General features: G+C 50.6%; 5 protein-coding genes across 5 annotated transcripts; 4 read left to right on the forward strand and 1 right to left on the reverse strand.

Moving 5' to 3' along the window:
- Window positions 1-330: 330 nt before the first annotated feature.
- Window positions 331-967, forward strand: CCR75_005648 (uncharacterized protein; the record flags this gene model as incomplete). The annotated part of the gene is made up of 2 exons (XM_067963726.1): window positions 331-401; window positions 487-967. The coding sequence occupies 2 exons, from the start codon at window positions 331-333 to the stop codon at window positions 965-967; spliced, it is 552 nt and encodes a 183-aa protein (XP_067819368.1).
- Window positions 968-1,202: 235 nt separating this feature from the next.
- On the forward strand, window positions 1,203-2,410 carry CCR75_005647 (uncharacterized protein). Its single transcript, XM_067963725.1, has 4 exons — window positions 1,203-1,467; window positions 1,540-1,651; window positions 1,704-2,100; window positions 2,166-2,410. The coding sequence occupies exons 1-4, from the start codon at window positions 1,210-1,212 to the stop codon at window positions 2,371-2,373; spliced, it is 975 nt and encodes a 324-aa protein (XP_067819446.1). The 5' UTR covers window positions 1,203-1,209; the 3' UTR covers window positions 2,374-2,410.
- Window positions 2,411-2,942: 532 nt separating this feature from the next.
- CCR75_005645 (uncharacterized protein) lies at window positions 2,943-7,796 on the forward strand. Its single transcript, XM_067963723.1, has 2 exons — window positions 2,943-3,169; window positions 3,241-7,796. Exons 1-2 carry the CDS (start codon window positions 3,105-3,107, stop codon window positions 3,800-3,802), a joined length of 627 nt encoding a protein of 208 aa, XP_067819374.1. The 5' UTR covers window positions 2,943-3,104; the 3' UTR covers window positions 3,803-7,796.
- Window positions 4,344-7,641, reverse strand: CCR75_005646 (uncharacterized protein; the record flags this gene model as incomplete). Its single annotated transcript, XM_067963724.1, has 2 exons — window positions 4,344-6,014; window positions 6,082-7,641. The coding sequence occupies 2 exons, from the start codon at window positions 7,639-7,641 to the stop codon at window positions 4,344-4,346; spliced, it is 3,231 nt and encodes a 1,076-aa protein (XP_067819445.1).
- A 6,097-nt stretch (window positions 7,797-13,893) lies between the features above and the next one.
- CCR75_005644 (uncharacterized protein) lies at window positions 13,894-14,163 on the forward strand (the record flags this gene model as incomplete). Its single annotated transcript, XM_067963722.1, has 1 exon — window positions 13,894-14,163. The coding sequence occupies one exon, from the start codon at window positions 13,894-13,896 to the stop codon at window positions 14,161-14,163; it is 270 nt and encodes an 89-aa protein (XP_067819373.1).
- Window positions 14,164-16,103: the final 1,940 nt, after the last annotated feature.

The raw sequence follows: 16,103 nt of genomic DNA on the forward strand, positions 1-16,103 counted from the left end.
CGAGGTCTCTTTCGTGCCCGATGCCCCTATCTGCTAATAGGCGGCTCGGCACTTCCTCTGAGAACACATCGCGATGTTTCCACAGAACCTCAAAGAACGGACTGTCTCTCAAGGCATCCCAGTCTTGAGCAGCGAATCGTTTCCTTTTGTCCGGTTTTAGGACTCTCTCGTCCATTGTGGACGACGAGCAACAGTCCACCACGTTCTCTTTTGGAACTGGTGTGACTATTTCGTCGATCTTTCCTTCCTTAAATTCATTGCATTGACTGCGTGAGTGGTACACCCGAAATTATGTAACTATAACGACAATTTAATCTACCAGTCCACGTCATGCAGGGAGGAGACTCACGAAGCCTCACTGAACCGCCATTCATCGCGCGCGTTAGCGTTTCTATAAGGAGGTATATTGCAGCTTGCAGCACTCCATAAGTTTGTATGTTATTCAAATACCTATTATTATTATGCTACCGTCGTGGTGGATGGCAGGAAGTGGCAGTACCTTTTAGACAAGAGCACGATCTATGTATACGGCCGCTGGAGCGTTGCACTGGGCCTGCTGGTGCTCTACTTGATTCGCGTGCTTTACCTTAAAGCCTTCCACATCGTGACGTACGGCCTCGGTATTTACCTGCTGAATCTTTTTATTGGGTTCCTGTCGCCACAGATGGACGCGGAGAGCGATGGCCCTCTTCTACCACACAGTCAAAATGAGGAATTTCGGCCTTTCACGCGCCGAGTGCCCGAATTCCAATTTTGGTACTCGACTTTTAAGGCCACTGTCGTTTCACTGCTGATGACTCTCAGCAGCGCCTTTGACGTACCAGTATTCTGGCCCATTCTACTTGTATACTTCGCCGTACTTTTTGCACTTACCATGAAGCGTCAGATAAAGCACATGTGGAAGCATAATTACGTTCCGTGGGACCACGGCAAGCAGGTCTACAAGGGCAAGAAAAGTGCCAAATAGAAGTGCGTGAAGGCGATGAGTGCAAGAGAAGATCGAATTGAATGAGACTAGCAAAGCAAGCTCGGTAGTACAAGCTGCTGGAAGCCACGTGTAGCACTGATTGAAGCTTGCATTACTTAGGCATTAAAGTAAATTGGCCTTTAATAATCGTGCAATATGTAAAGAACATCATATTATTTGAAATTAGACATTTGGTCAGAATGTGGAGGATCGTGGCAGCTTGTGAATTTCCACTGAAGCGTATGCGTTCGCCACCTCTGCGAGGTACATTATGCAACTATCAGGCCAATTCCGGCTTGCTCTCGTATCCGAGGCCTAATGGCCTGCGCTTTAAGGTAAGCAAGACCACCCATCGACATTCCGTGCCACGTCAATCTATGAGCACAGCACCAGGTACCGACTTCAAGCGGCAAAAGTGCCAGAAAGGGCTAGAATCTAATGAACAAGCATTAAGCTCGAAAGATAATCTTACGCACGATATGAATATAACAAGGAATCTCGTATGTACACTGCTAAATGATGTATCAAGTCATTTTTGTCACTAAATTTCGTGGCTGCTCCACTAATTTAAGTCTTTGCGTCAAGTATTAAACGTGCCAAACGTGATAACAATGTCGAGGATTCTGGCCACGCCCTATCTTGCGCAACTAATTCTCCAAGAAGACCACGTATATGCTATCGGCTGTACGTACGTATTAACAGCATCCTATTCATGAAATTATTAATGCTGCTTTAGTGCTGGCATTGGCAGGTTTTTCTGATTGGCTAGACGGGTTCTTGGCACGGACGTTCAATCAGGAATCGATCGTCGGATCATTTTTGGATCCGTTTGCAGACAAACTTCTGATCGGCACTTTGTCGGTCAGCATGATGTGGACGGGGCTACTGCCATTTCCTCTTGCGGCGTTGATATTAAGTCGAGATTTTTTATTGATTGGCGGCACGTTTTACCATCGACTGAGAACCAAAACTATATCCTCTGGATTTTTTGATACTTCTGACAGCATAGCTTTCGAAGTGAAACCGTCGATGCTGAGCAAGTTGAACACAGCGTCGCAGCTGCTAGTTTTTGGATCTGCATTGGCTAACACATCCTGGCAAATTCCTTCAGATTTCATTCTCAACGTTCTTTTGTAAGTTGCAGCTTTGACAGTGCTTGCAGTGGATATCAAATTCCAACCAATTAATATGTTTGTAGCGGAGCTGCTGGAATGACGACCGTCCTGTCCGGGTCAGAGTACTTGTATGGATATATGACGAAGACCGCAGCTTTCAAGCCAATTGGAAAACCTCTTAGCAAGGTAGTGCAGCGCACGGAGTTAGTTCTTAAGCGTCAGGAGGCAGCAATTAAGCGGACTAAGGAAGCTCTAGAGGACCGAGTTAAAAGACAATTAAGAAGCAAATAGATTTTTAAAGTTGCTATTACACGCGACCTGTACAAAACGGTGCCTTGTGTACAATAAGTCATAAAGATGTTGTAGTAACATTGTAATGTGTGAAGTGCGACCACTAAGGCAACAAAAGTCGAATGTACTTCGCTGCGATTCCCAGATACGAGGTTTCGCTACACTTGGACAGGCATCGACTTAGATACAATGTGATTTCACAAAAGTACTTAAATACAATGTGATTTCACAAAAGTAGAGGTACCATCCATAGAATACATCAGATAATTCACTCGACTCCTGTTCGCTCCTCAAGTTTTCAGTTAGATACTACATGAATTACTACAGCTTTCGTTTTAGCTATTATAATTATCAGATATTACAGGGACTATCTTGGTCTTTTTTGATTTTCAGGTCGAAATTGACGGCAAGTTGGTGACTTGTGCAACAAAACCATCTCTTCCTCTCCTGCATTACCACTTCTCATTCTAATTAACGAAAAAAAAAAACGGATCTAGGACGGGGAGGCTGGGCATAGACGACTTCCTCTGCGCCCGAAAAAAATGAGGATCTTGCATGTTCACTGTCCAGGATAGTCATGGAATTGTCATTATCTTATTGGCTGTTTAAATTTAGAAGACATTACAGTAACGAGAGTATGGAGTACCATTATGTAGACTCCGTTAACGGGTATCGGTTCACTCTGAAAACAGCGCAAGCCACCAATTTCTTTTTGAAGAAAGTATTCGAGCATGGCGCCTCCTAATGTTGACAGCATGTTCACGCTCAAGGTGGACAACGTTCCCTTTCATATTGGGTGCGCAACCTAAAAAGCATTTCTCACCAGCGTTTCTTAGTATTATAACGTTCTTACAATGCTCACCTTAGGAGCGACGAGCTGCGCGACCTCTTCTCCAAGTTTGGGGAAATCGGGGACGTGTATATTCCGCGCGCGCGTGGCTCAAATGAATCGCGTGGCTTTGCCTTTGTGCGATTTTTGGAAAGACGCGACGCTGAAGACGCCATCGACGGCATGGAGGGGCTAGAATTCCAGGGCCGTGACCTGCGCGTGCAATTCGCAAAGCAGCGTCGCCCTGACAATCCGCGGGAGTTCTACTCTCGTGGCGGAGGCAACAGCGACCGCTACGGCGGAGATGGTGGCGACCGCCACGGAGGAGGTGGAGGAGACCGTTACCGAGAGCGCCGCGATGACCGCCGCGACCGCCGGGACGACCGTTCGCGTCACCGCTCGCGCTCTCGCTCTCCGGCTCGTCGTGGTCACACAGATGGTGACCGTGGGGGCAGAGGTCGCGAAAGCAGTCGCTCGCCTCGCCCTAGAAGTCGCTCGCCTCGCCCCCGAAGTCGCTCGCCTCGACCTCGTAGTCGTTCGCCGCGCCCTCGTAGTCGCTCACCTCGTCCCAGCTCCTCTCCTCCTCCTCGCCGTGACTAAATACGCAGCCCGCGCCTACAGGAAAAAAGATCAAGCCGATATAGGAGCTTTGGATCAGATGTAATCGTTAAGAAGACGACGTAAGGTCCAGTACGAGAGCGAAAAAAGAGCAGAAAAACGAGCCGATACCAGACACGACCAATTGTTACTTTGTACTTCGGCCGATGTCTGGTCCTTCGTTGTTGCTGTTTTCTGAGAGAGTTTTCAGATTCGAGCACGTTAGACAATGTCGAGCAATAGATCTTCTAAATCCTGCATCCTGACTCGAGTTGGCGGACGCCCGTGTGTATTCATAAGTGTCTGGCGCCGTTGCGCTAATGAGGTTACTATTCGAGCGTAGGTCGCGTGTGTGTTAGTGCTGTGACAGATCACTTCTTTCCTGCGCAAGTTCTAGAAAACTTGGTTACGCTGTGCTTTGCAACCCCAAAACTAATTCTTGAAGGCCTCTGGACCCTTGGATACCTGCCTCCCTGCCCGTGAGATCGTTGGTGGGGAAAGAATCATGCAAATGAGGCAAACCTATTCGTATATTTTTTGCCGCTTAGGAAGTGACGACTAAAAAGATGAAAAAGGCGGCAAGCCCGCACAGAAGCGCAGCGCAGTAAATTGCGCGCGTATCGACGTCGATGGCTGAGTACCCGCGGCGTCGATAGCACAGACCCCCAGCGTACACCATCGCAACAAGTACGAGGGCGCCACCAACCCCGACTAAAATGCGGACGATAGTATAATCAGCATTGCTAGCGGCCGGGGTAGTATCGGACTCCTCTGAAGAGCCGGTGCGGTTGTTATTGCTCGAAACATCGATGCAGCAGTCCAATGTGGTTGCCGTCGCCGGATCGGGTTTGCAGCAACCTCCGTCCCACTCGCAGCAGTCCAAGTCAGCGGCCCCACATTTTGGCTGCCCTTGGCAAGTGTTTGTGCTGCTTGAGTATGAAGCGCTAGAATGAGCAGTAAAGGGTTTCGCGTGAAAGCAGCAATCCAATTCAGAATTCGAAGCTGAGCAGCAGCCGCCAGGTACATCACAGCAGTCCAGCTTGGCCGCTGCGCAGAGAGGCTCCCCGTAACACATTGAATTGGTTCTCTTTCCCTCGTCCTTGTCCGTCGTGTTGCTGGCCACGGGATGTTGATTCTTGCAGCAGCCTAATACTTTTCCTGTTACCTTATCAGGCACACAGCATCCTTCTGGGGAGTTACAGCAACCCAATCCAAGCACAGCGCACTCCTGCTCGTTTAAGCAAGCGTTATTCGGCAATAAAGCGGGGTCTTCAAGCGGGCAGCAGCCCAATGCACTCGGACAACACCCTGGCAACGTACTGCAACACGTTAGCGCTGTGCCATTCTCACCTGCTGAAGCACAAGCTGGAGAGCCAAAACACAAATCATCAATAGCAGAAGCTGGGTTACCAAAAGCTGAGCGGTTCTTGTGAGCCAACCACGACGATCGAGTAGCAATCCAATGCATGGCGTTGGAGCGCGACGACCACGTGTCGAACGTTTTGACAGATCGATTTAGTTCGTTCCAAGCTTTTGCTGCGTCCACTATCGCATGATCCATCACTACAATTGAACGCCAGATATCGTTTTCGTGTAGGCCGATCGGATCTTGACGAAGGATCGAATACTCTCGAGATACGTATTCTTCGTCAAGCAGCTGTGTTGTGAAGGGCGTGAAGGGAAGCATGTTGATACCATGGATGTAGACGACATGATCGCCAAACCACGTATTGTATACAACACTCATCTCGCCTACCACACCCACCATTGCGTTTTTGGAAAAGATGGGCTCGTATATTTGAGAGTTTGCCGACATATGCCAATACTTCTTTACCGAACGTAACTCCATGGCAAGCAAGAGTCGCGCATACTGGTAGTATGAGCTTTCTTCTTGCCCCACGGAAGTATCAAGCGAAGAAAATAGAGCTAGGGCGTAGTAAGCGTTGAGGCCTTCACTGCTACTTTCTTGAGACTTTCCAGTCTCCATTAGGAAAAGGCCACTTGCGTACGAGTGGCCAACAAACCAATCTTTATGACGAGTTGCAGGGAACATCGATCGCACCGGCAAGTCTGTAAAAAACGTTGTGTTGCTGTCGTGCAGTGGCGTGCCGATATCCCCAATGATCATAGCACAAGCTTGGGCATGTTTCTCAATGAATGCAGGGTTGAATTTGCGAATAGCAGCAAGCGCGTAGATAAAGTAGCCGTAGTGGAACTGCAATAGCAACATACAAGACTATTAGAATCGACATTGTCGCAGTAACAACGAATAATATGCGCACATGGTGATCGTTGTAGTACCCATTGCCGTAGTCAGCTTGCTCATTATTCAAGCCATCTTTGGTAACTACCCCGCCATACGTTTTGTCATATACAAAGTGGTCGACGTTCGTGCCTTCTAGCCAGACGACAATTTCCGTCTCGATCTTTGTCAATAGTCTCTGCTTTAATTCTTTCTGCTCCAACTTATCCGCAATTAGCAATAAGCGCGCGTCGCGACTCACTTGCTTTCCAAAATTGTAAGAGTCGGGACTCATTGGCATTGTATATTTTTCAGCGTCAATGGGCAGCTGGTTCAGTAATGCTGCCATCACCGTAGCGCGCATGTCAAGTCGAAGCTGCTTGTGGCTCGAAAGCTCGCCGCTTACATCTTCAATAAAGAGCCCGTCGTCTGCATAATTCCATTCGATGGCTGGTAGTGACTCAGTCATGTGCCACACTGCGCCGTACACGCCTTCCATGAGTCCACGAATGCTTGTGTATCTTAACCTCAAGAGCGCCTTGTTCTTGCCGACTTGCAGCATTCTATTGTCAGTCTGCACTTGCATCACGTCCATGTGGTGAGGCAACGCCAGCATCAAGAGCTTGTTATTCTCGGGCTCCGTCACTGCGTCAGTCTCGTTGTGGAATATCGCAAATGTGCTTGTCTTCCATCGAAATTCAAGCGCCATCTGATTCGAGTCAAGTAAACTCATGGAATGAGCGACTTCACCTCCAACCACATACACGGGTGCCGATTCAAGAAGATACGGCATCACGTGCGCATCCAGACAAAGCGCGATTCGTAGTACGCCAGTGAACTCGACATCACTGGTCACCTGTCCGTCTTCGTTTAGTCGAAGTGTGAGCAGCTGATCCGACGCAAAAATGTACCAAGTTTGACCATTGCTAAGATTTGCTGCGAAAGTGGCGAAGCCCACGCTGTGTCCATTCAAAAGCTTGAGTCCCTCCAGTTTCGTAAAGTGGTCAATCCGCAATCCGTCCCAAGTCTCCACTAGAGGCCGACTGCGCATGAACTCCATCGTTATGTATGGAGACCCCCGCACAAGATACACGCGGAATTCCTCTGTTTGGTCACGACTAAAGCGCACGGTCGTGCTCAGCGCATCAAAATCAATGACTTGATGCATCAGCGCCGCCGACGACGTCTGTGCCGCTTGAGAGCTCACGACTATCTGGGCCATAAAACCTAACTCGATGTCTCGCTCCATTACGACGCGGAACGGGTAGCTCACATGCAGCTTTTCGTCAATGATCTTAAGTGCGTAAGGCATGGACACGACAGTTGCCTCTCCCTGAGCCAGCACCAAATTTGTCCACCAAGCGCCAGTTGGAAAGGGTAAATCGGCAAGAAGTATAGGGCGAGAATACGACGAAGAGTTAGCCACGCCTGCATTCAGCGATATACGCTCTGAACCCGCGAATAATTTCGGCGATAGTTGCAAAGGGTGCGACGCCATGGGGAATGGCAGCTGCACGTTGAGATTGGTGCCGGGTACGCTTACAACGCTTTGCGCGCAGCTTAATAGCAACATAATTGAAATGAGGATGCTGCCAAACATGCTGGCGAAGTGCTGTAAGAAAAGTGGCGAGTTATGGCCGCCGCTATGGCCACAGATGAACTACTGCGGCTAAGGTAAGATCTTGACGGGGACGGGGATCTTCGCTTGAATTCCGTGAAATTAACAATAAAAGAAATTGCAAAAGATGATACAAATAGTCAAGAATATAAAGAATATATATTGGGAACCGGTAGAGGCATAACCCCGAAATTATACTAGAGAGAGAGGCAGACAAGTCTATTTAACTATTAATGGTTGCAGGATGTCTGGTATATCTTAAGCCTGGTTACCAGCGCCGATATCTCGTGCGAGGCCGGTGGTTGTACGGGGCTTGCCACCTGTGGTGGCGGCTCTCCAGGTTGTCTGGATAGAGCTCGCTGGCAGAGCATCAGACGGGTTCCTTGTATTTTTGTGTCGGTACGTCGGCGCTCTCGCTTCGCTATGGCACGGAGTTGCCTCATGCCGAACTCCAAATTCATGCACACTGCCGGCTATAGTCAAGTCCTCTTGCTGGAACGTTACTCGGTTGCGTTGCATCCAAAACGAGTGATGCAAACGCTGCTCAGGATATGCCATATGCGTGTCCACACGGCGGTGTATGCGGTCACGTCATCGGGGTGACACCGCTCTAGCTGGGCCTGGACTACCGTGGATATTCTTGGCGCGCGTCTGTTTGCACAATTGGCGAGAAACTCTGAAGTCGTCTAAGCTCCCAGCATTCTCCTATCCAGTGACAGATGAGCTTTTGCCAGCAGGCTTGCGCACGATAATGACCAACAGATGTGTTCGAGTGTATCTTTCAGCCCTTAGCAGCATTGGAGCTTGCAGTAACTGTTATCCTGCCCGCGTTCGGGATGAAAGAGATTCAGTTGCCACACCGCCACTTTATAACCGACCCAAACTTGGTACGCGGTGAGCTCGTTCCCATGATCCCAGAGATGAGTTGGCATCTGCTGTAGAGCTGCTGTTTGCCATGCGCTACATTTCGAAGCGTCTCGGCAGTTCGAACCAGCGCACCAGGGGGGGGGGAAGGCGCCGGCGGAGGTCCATCCTCACGTGAAGCTCTTGACCCTTACCCAAACTCGGCGCGCTAAGCAAAATGGCAAGGCCCAATCTTCTAAGTTTGGCTTGCTGATAGGTGGCAGTGCCGGCCGTCGGAAGAACGAAGGATTAGGTTCGACATCCAATCTGCAGCATGTACAATTTTCGCAATAGGGCATGGCTGAAACTGGGAATACCGCGTCGACGTTGACACGTTTCCCTGCATGTCCCAAATTCAGTTCGGCCCAGGCGTATGAAGGCCAGAATGCTATTTCTTCTGGGTCATTGCTCGAGGTAAGTGCCGAAGAGCTCCACCACCCATTCGTCCTCCGTCGTCCAGCTGATCGCCTCCGATGCAAGGCTTGCCAGCTTCGTTGCATAATGCTGCAACTTACCATCCGAGTCAGGGAGTGCAGGTAACAATTATGGCCAGATCAACTGCTGCAGAGTGTTACCGGGTGTCCTGTGATGCATAGTAAGCTGCCGACCTCTCTGTTGACGCGGAGATACTCCGGCTGTCCAGTCTTGCGTTGCTCCGCGGAAGGCCCATGCCTGCCATGCCATAAAAAAGTTCTTGCGCTGGGTGAGCCAGAATATGGCGTATTTCACCCGCTGGGTCTTGCACGCGATGAGTATGGAGGCAAGGCCCACTCTTCCTGCTTGTTTGGGTGTGTGTAGAAGCGCAGGATCGATCTTATGGCGGCTGGCTTCCGTGCTGGTAGAGTGGTGTCACAAAAATTGCTTTTGAAGGTTCCGTAGTTGTTGTTCCGCCCACGGCGGCAATTCCAAAACAGCCGCACTGAACAATGCGACAGGCGGCATGATCACGTTCAATATCAAGACCCTGTTCTCGACACTAGTAGCCGGCCAAGTCGCGCCGCCAGTCTCCATTGGACATTGCGCACTCGCGCCGACCAGTTGATCGTGGCAAGTTCCCCTGTTCTAACTGCGTAGCCTAGGTGCCTCACCGTATCCCCATGCCTCAACACTGGTATCCCATGCAGATCCCTTGTGTCCACTGCTTTCGAGCCGTTGCCCCAAGTGGACTCAATGCTCCTCTCTCGCCTCTTCCATCGTAATATCCATTAACTTGGTCCTAATCAATATGCGCGCCCTGTTCTGTGTGTGAACTCGGTGAATAATTGCGTTCCGCCGCTGCGTCTCACGTTTCTTGATCCGCTGAACACTTGGCAAGCATTGTTGTGCTGTCTTATCCCATGTTGCCGCTGTCACCGCCTTGCCCACCTCCGCTAATTTTAGCTCGTTGAGTAATTCCGCTATCACGCGCGTGGGCTGGGCTGATTTGATGGGGTACATCACTGCACTTTTCCTCCGCTGGGATTGTTTGCCAGGTGCTTGTGGCCTTAAATGTAGCCGCACTCGCTGGTGATCGGACGGTACTGGCGGTTCTGTCATTGATACCCACTGTACTTTCGCCGCCCAGGATTGGGGCACGTAAAATCGATCTATGCGATTGGCCGGTTCGGGCCCCAGTATGTATAAAATTCGGTCGGGTCAAGGGCCTCATCGGCATCATCCACTAAATATATGAGTGTGCGTGCATCGTCTAGGCGCAGCTGTTGGGCGAGGGTTTGGAGGGCCGCGCTCTCCGATCTCCCGTCGCAATGGCCGTCGGGGCTATCCAGAGATGGACTTTGCACACAATTTAATCGCCTGCCAATATAATCTCTTGCTGCTTCAATGGCCACCGTTGGAGCTCGAGAAAAATTCTCTCGGGCTCTGTGGTCGTTCGGTGCGTAGATGTTTATTACCCGGTAGTCCCCAAAGTCGACCGCGATGACCCTGTTGGTCCAATCCTCTTGGCGCCAAGGCTGAACCTGCTCTGCTGTTGTTGGAGTCATCAAAATAGCTACCACTCCTGTTTTGCTTGCATCCACAATCCAGTAAGACAGCGATGGTCTGTTTGGCTGATGCTGTCGTCCCTATAACCTTGTCCAGGTAGCTGCTAAGTGAGCCACCTCCTCTTCAGTGCGGACATGCGTTTCCTACATGAACCAGGTTAGCGGTGGATCTACCACGGGCGTTCGTCTCTAAGCGTCAAACCACAATGATTGAGCTCCGGCCCGGAAGCTACCCATGCCAGTTGGAGGCTCGACAAGTTGGATGTTTCAGCACACGCAGGACGCAGACCCAGGCTAGACAACGTAACCAGACGCTGCTCTGGAGTTGTTTGCCGCTCCTGTGTAGCTATAGTTGCCATTGGTGTACTGCCGTCCGGGATAGCTGAAGATGCTCGAGTGACCGACTGGTTTCTGTGTTGTTGGCGTCATTGATCCCCATCTGGAGCACATCCTTTCTCTCCTCTGTGGAGAGTTGAGATACCGAATTGAGTAAGAGAAACAAATTTCGGCAAATTTAGCCGGATTGGCATCGTTTAAGAGAATGTCGATATGTTGATGTACGTCTCGGGAAGAAGCGTGGTTGCTAGATGGTCTCGGATCACTCCTGGGTCGTCGTTCCAGTACTTCGAGTTCCATGCTGGGGGCGAGCAACTTTCCCCCCCCCGTCCCTTCTCTGCACTTCGTCGCCCAAGCCTTCTCCTTCTATCACAATGTCAGGAGCTTCTTGCCTCTCCGCTGCCCCTTCCCGTTTAGCGGAGTTGTGACGGGCCTGTATGGACGAATGCTGAGAAATGTTGTATATAGAACCTCAGCACCGGTGGTCGTTGCAAACCGAGTTGCTTAGCATGTCTGACTGCTGCTATCCATTAATCAAGCTTCATAGGGACTCGTTGGCCAGTTTCGTAAAATTTGTTTCCACGCGTGGTAGCACTAGGTTTGAATAGGGAGCAGTGCCACGTTTGTTGCCCGTCGGTATCGTACGCCAGTACATAAATGTCGTGTTGAAGAAAGTTAGCTGCTTGAGCCATCAGATAACTGCTTGTCCAATTCCAACGCGATACGACATCCTGCCGTCCAGAAGGTGTGGCCGCGTACTCATCGAGGTACCATTTAACTGTTTTTTTCGGTTCGCGGGCATTCGTGCTATCCCATCCTCTCTGGACGTTATTCAGAGTTGCCACCCGGGTTTAGTGGCCAAACTGCTCGTCAAAATTAAGATGGCCAGACAGCTGAATGCCTCGTTTAATGCTGGCAGTTATGGACTCAAGGTGGGCATCATGGGCAGCTAGATCCTTGTCCGCGACCGCCTGCGCTACCGCCATCGCCATACAATTACCAGAAGACCGTGTCGTGACTAGACGTAGTCCTAGCACCTCTTCAATGCCTGAAAATCCTCTTTCCTGATGTCGTTCCGATGCTGCCATGGGCAACTGGTCGTACCTGTATTTTCCAATTGGTTGAACCGCCTGGTTCATCGCTGCTCGTTCGCGTTGCTTGACGGTTACAAGCTGTGGGGTCGTGGGAATTTTCGGCAGTTTCGCTGACACTAGGTGCAATGTTGCCTTCTTCGTTTCTTTCAATGGCGCCTAGTCGACACCCTTCGAGTCGTCCGTAGGTCGTGAGGTGGGCGCTAGTACGTCTTGTTTGGATGATGGTGCTGTTGACTTATCCGCTTCATCTTCCGAACCTTCTGCCAGGTCAGTAAAACGGTTGGAGAGACTTTGAGATTGTAACTGTGACACAGTCGGCTGATGGGTCACTTTACGACTTCTCCGAGGATGGACCGTGACCGTTTGCTTCTCTAGTTCAGGTTTGACGTTAAGAGCTTCCGGCTCGATCGGACAGGTGCCTCGAGCAGGCGGTGTACCCTCTATGGGAGATCTATGTGCGGCATCCATCGGTGTGCGCGGTCGCTCTGTGGATGTTGCCACTGCCTCATGTCCCTTGCGCTCACTGTCCTTTTGAAGTTGTAGGCGCTGTGCCGCAACTTCTTTGATTTCCGCCAGGCTGGTTAAGGGGGTGGCCAAGTCTTTAAGCGCTGCTACCTCTTGTTCCGTAGCCACTCGGCTGCCTGGACCTTGTAAGTGTGCAGTGGTATACCGACAACGCGCCATGGTGTGCCCGATTTTGCCACAGTGCAAGCATTGAAGCCGTCGGCCGATCTCCGAGTACTTTAAAATTATTGTTTGTCCATACCAGATAATGCACGCAATTCATCGCAATAATTCTGGGCACCCTGCCATATTCACCGTAAGTTTCCACACATTGTAGGTCCACGAGTTAGGCGTACACGTGTCTAGATCTTCAAGCTAAAAATCTGCTGCAATATGCTTTTCGAAGTACGCAGTCAACCGTCCGATGTCTGTTAAGCAAGTTTGATTGTAATATTCCAACTCGTACTCCGGATTGGTCGCCATGCGAACTCCATCTCGTCCGAACTGGCATGCCCATACGGAGCCCGTGTCCGGCTGGTGCATGTTCGATAAGCGGTATATCGCTCCTCTAAATGGCACTGACATTAACTCGTACTTGCGCGCCGTCGTTCGATCAAAGAAATGAATGTTACAACGAAGTGCAACGCACGTCGTTTAATTGACATCCTTGGTGACATGAAGCATGGTCTGAAGTTCGTCCTGATTGACCTTCGCTCCTTCCGCTGCCAGCAAGATATCTTCCTTGATCGTGCTTGTTTTCTGCTGTATCATCCTGATATCTATCCCGCTTCGTATATTATAGCAAAGTTCACCTTCAACTTGTTATTGAACAGTCCTTAGCAGTCGCACCCGTTTCTTGGAAGAAAGCGCACTTCGTACAAAATCGGGTAAGCGTCTGCTTACAATATTGCCCTTAGCAAGTCCAATGATAACTCTTCACTCGTCCGTTGTGCCCTCTCAAAGCCGACACCCACTTCTTGCAGCTATCGGTTGCTGACTGAGCTTGCGCAGCTTCTCAATATCCAATTTGCTGAAGACCGCTGGATTGAACATATCGTCTTCGTAGTCTTCCGGGCTGCTGGGCTGTTGGCCTTATTTTCGATTGGTCCGGTGCCTGACTTGACCTTGGCTGCCCATTGATTCATGGGCGATGCCCGCGCCCACTTAACTTTGCTTATCATGCTTTGCATGATGTTCTTAAATGACCAATTGGAATTGTTAAGGTCTTTCGTCGCCGTCTGCGCAAACTGTGTCCACTGCATGAACAAGCCGTTGCTTACAAAGCAAGCCCGCTCGAAGAACTTAAATAAATGTCACTTTTTCTTCACTTGGTGGGGTCCCCGCCGGTACGAGGTCTGCTAAAATGGCCACCGTGTCGTGCGCTATAGTGTAGAGCTCTGCCACAGTTGCCAACCATGATTCGTGTGAAGGATAATGTGGGGCTGCCTTCACCGCCGCCACTACTGCCTCAAACATCTCCACCGGTCTTATCACCGTCTCGGCCTTGTCTGGCCTGGGTTCGCTGGGTGCACCCGTCCTTCTCGGTTTGGGCTGCTCCTGAGTCGCTGTCGCCTTGGCTATGGATTTGGAGCAGCCGACTCCCGCCACTTCTGTCAATGGATGCGTATCAGCCCCCGTCGTCTGTCGAACGTAGGAGTCCGTTCTGTCGCGTTGGTCGTGCGTGACCCCTTCCCCCGGGTCAGGCGGCTCTGTTGACTGCCCGACGTCTTGCGCCGACCGGGCTCTGGCGAGTCTCGCATTGCGCTTATCGGCAAGGTAATGAGCTGGTGCTTCACGTTCGAGGAACGTGAGCGGGTGACATGTCTGCTTTTCTTCCAATCCTCACAGCTGGTACAAGGCTGTCAGGGCTATGCGGTCTGCGAAGCTAAATTGGAACTAAAAAAAGAAGTATGCCACCCCATGGAGTTAGGCAATGCAGACGATGTCTGCTACAAATGCGGCGAGCGCGACCATATGATGGCTCGCTGCTATGCCAGGGTCTCTACTGGGGCGAAGACGCCCAGCAAGAGGGCTCCCTTCTCGATGGGCGATGGCAAAATCAGCGTGCGAGACGCATGAGTTCTGCATCGACAACCGAGGGGTCGGTTATAAAGGAGCACAGTAGGCGCGGGATGCCCTACTGACGCGGACTCTGAAGCTACCCCTAAGCTCAGAGTTGTGGAACAAATGGGTAGCATAGACCCTGAGGTCTCGAAATTTTGGACCTCAACCCTGCTGGTCTATAGCGCTCAAGGAAGAGGCTATGACCAGGTGATGACCCTCCTAGTTCATTCTGGTGCATCATAATTTTTTGTAAACTCGCGGCTATAAGAAAGAGACCGGCGATGTTTGAGCTGCTTTGCCAGTATGGCAAGCGAGAAGAGGCGACCGTTCGCTTAGCGAACGGCGGGCTCGTTATGTCTTAGAGTTCAGGTAGAACTCGCCATCAGCTTTAGTGACTTCTCTTGTAAGGAGAAATTCACAGTACCAGGTATGGACAGTCCGTATGACCTCATCCTAGAACTGCCATGGTTGGCAAAAAACCAACCATGGAAAGACTGGGGTACACGCACAGTTGCGCACTCTACGCAGGACACTGGAAATGATGTGCTCCTGCGAGAGGCATATGTAACTGATGTCGTGTTGAACACATTTGAGGGTGCAATGACGGGATGTCAATTCCTACCCAGCTCGTGGAGACTGGGGTAGTGAAAAGGGCAATAATAAGTAGTCATTTCTCACACGGTCCTGCACAGAGCCGAGAGCTTGTGGCAGTAGACAGTGATCTGAGAGGAAGTCAAGCGTTGCATGAAACAGCACAGTGCCTAGAGTCTGGTGGGGTTGCAAGGGGTGCGTTAGCCAGGAGAGCGACGGCATTCGCTTTCCACACAAAGTTAGTGGTCACTGGAAGAACGAGTATTCGACAGATTGCGTTGATCAAAGGCACGTCCAAACGAGTGACTTTTAGATCAGTGCCTAATAAAGAGGATGGGTCTTCGAACGAGCTGTTCGAGGCCGTCAAAGACGAAATTGTGGAGGCATCCTCAGTTGGGGTGCTCCGGCAAGTCTTTAAATCTGCCGAGGAGATAGTAAATCTCCCGGAGATGTCGTGGGATCTGTTCCTTGCCGAATTAAAGAGAGAAAAGATCCACAAAATAGTCACACCAGTTCCACAAGAGAACTTGGTGGACTGTTGCTCGTCGTCCACAATGGACGAGAGCGTCCTAGAAACGGACAAAAAGAAGCGGTACGCTGCTCAAGGCTGGGATGCCTTGAGAGACAGTCCGTTCTTTGAGGTTCTGTGGAAACATCGTGATGTGTTCCCAGAAGAAGTGCCGAGCCGCCTACCAGCAGATAGGGGCATCGGGCACGAGATAGACCTCGAACCTGGCACCAAGTATTGTGTGACCAGGCAATGGCCGTTGCCGAAAGAACAAGTCGATTATATCGATGAGTTCTTCGACAAACGAGCCAAGGCGGGACATGTGCGTGAGAGCAAATCGCCTCACTGCAGCCCGACCTTTTGTGTGCGTAAAGCCACAGGTGGATGGCGCGTGGTTCATGCTTATAATAAGCTGAACACGGCGACCATACCGGCGCAAACGCCAATCCCGCGGAAAGATGT

This window comes from Bremia lactucae, linkage group LG16, assembly GCF_004359215.1.
Source record: "Bremia lactucae strain SF5 linkage group LG16, whole genome shotgun sequence".
NCBI classification, from domain to species: domain Eukaryota; phylum Oomycota; class Peronosporomycetes; order Peronosporales; family Peronosporaceae; genus Bremia; species Bremia lactucae.

What these genes read in the sequence shown, in the direction of transcription:
- CCR75_005647 (XM_067963725.1), top strand. Translation starts at nt 1,210, where the DNA reads ATGCGTTCGCCACCTCTGCGAGGTACATTATGCAACTATCAGGCCAAT. An exon ending in TGAATATAACAAGGAATCTC is followed by an intron (nt 1,468 to 1,539) that starts GTATGTACACTG and finishes CACTAATTTAAG; the next exon opens with TCTTTGCGTCAAGTATTAAA. An exon ending in CCACGTATATGCTATCGGCT is followed by an intron (nt 1,652 to 1,703) that starts GTACGTACGTAT and finishes ATGCTGCTTTAG; the next exon opens with TGCTGGCATTGGCAGGTTTT.
- CCR75_005645 (XM_067963723.1), top strand. Translation starts at nt 3,105, where the DNA reads ATGGCGCCTCCTAATGTTGACAGCATGTTCACGCTCAAGGTGGACAAC. An exon ending in AACGTTCCCTTTCATATTGG is followed by an intron (nt 3,170 to 3,240) that starts GTGCGCAACCTA and finishes TGCTCACCTTAG; the next exon opens with GAGCGACGAGCTGCGCGACC.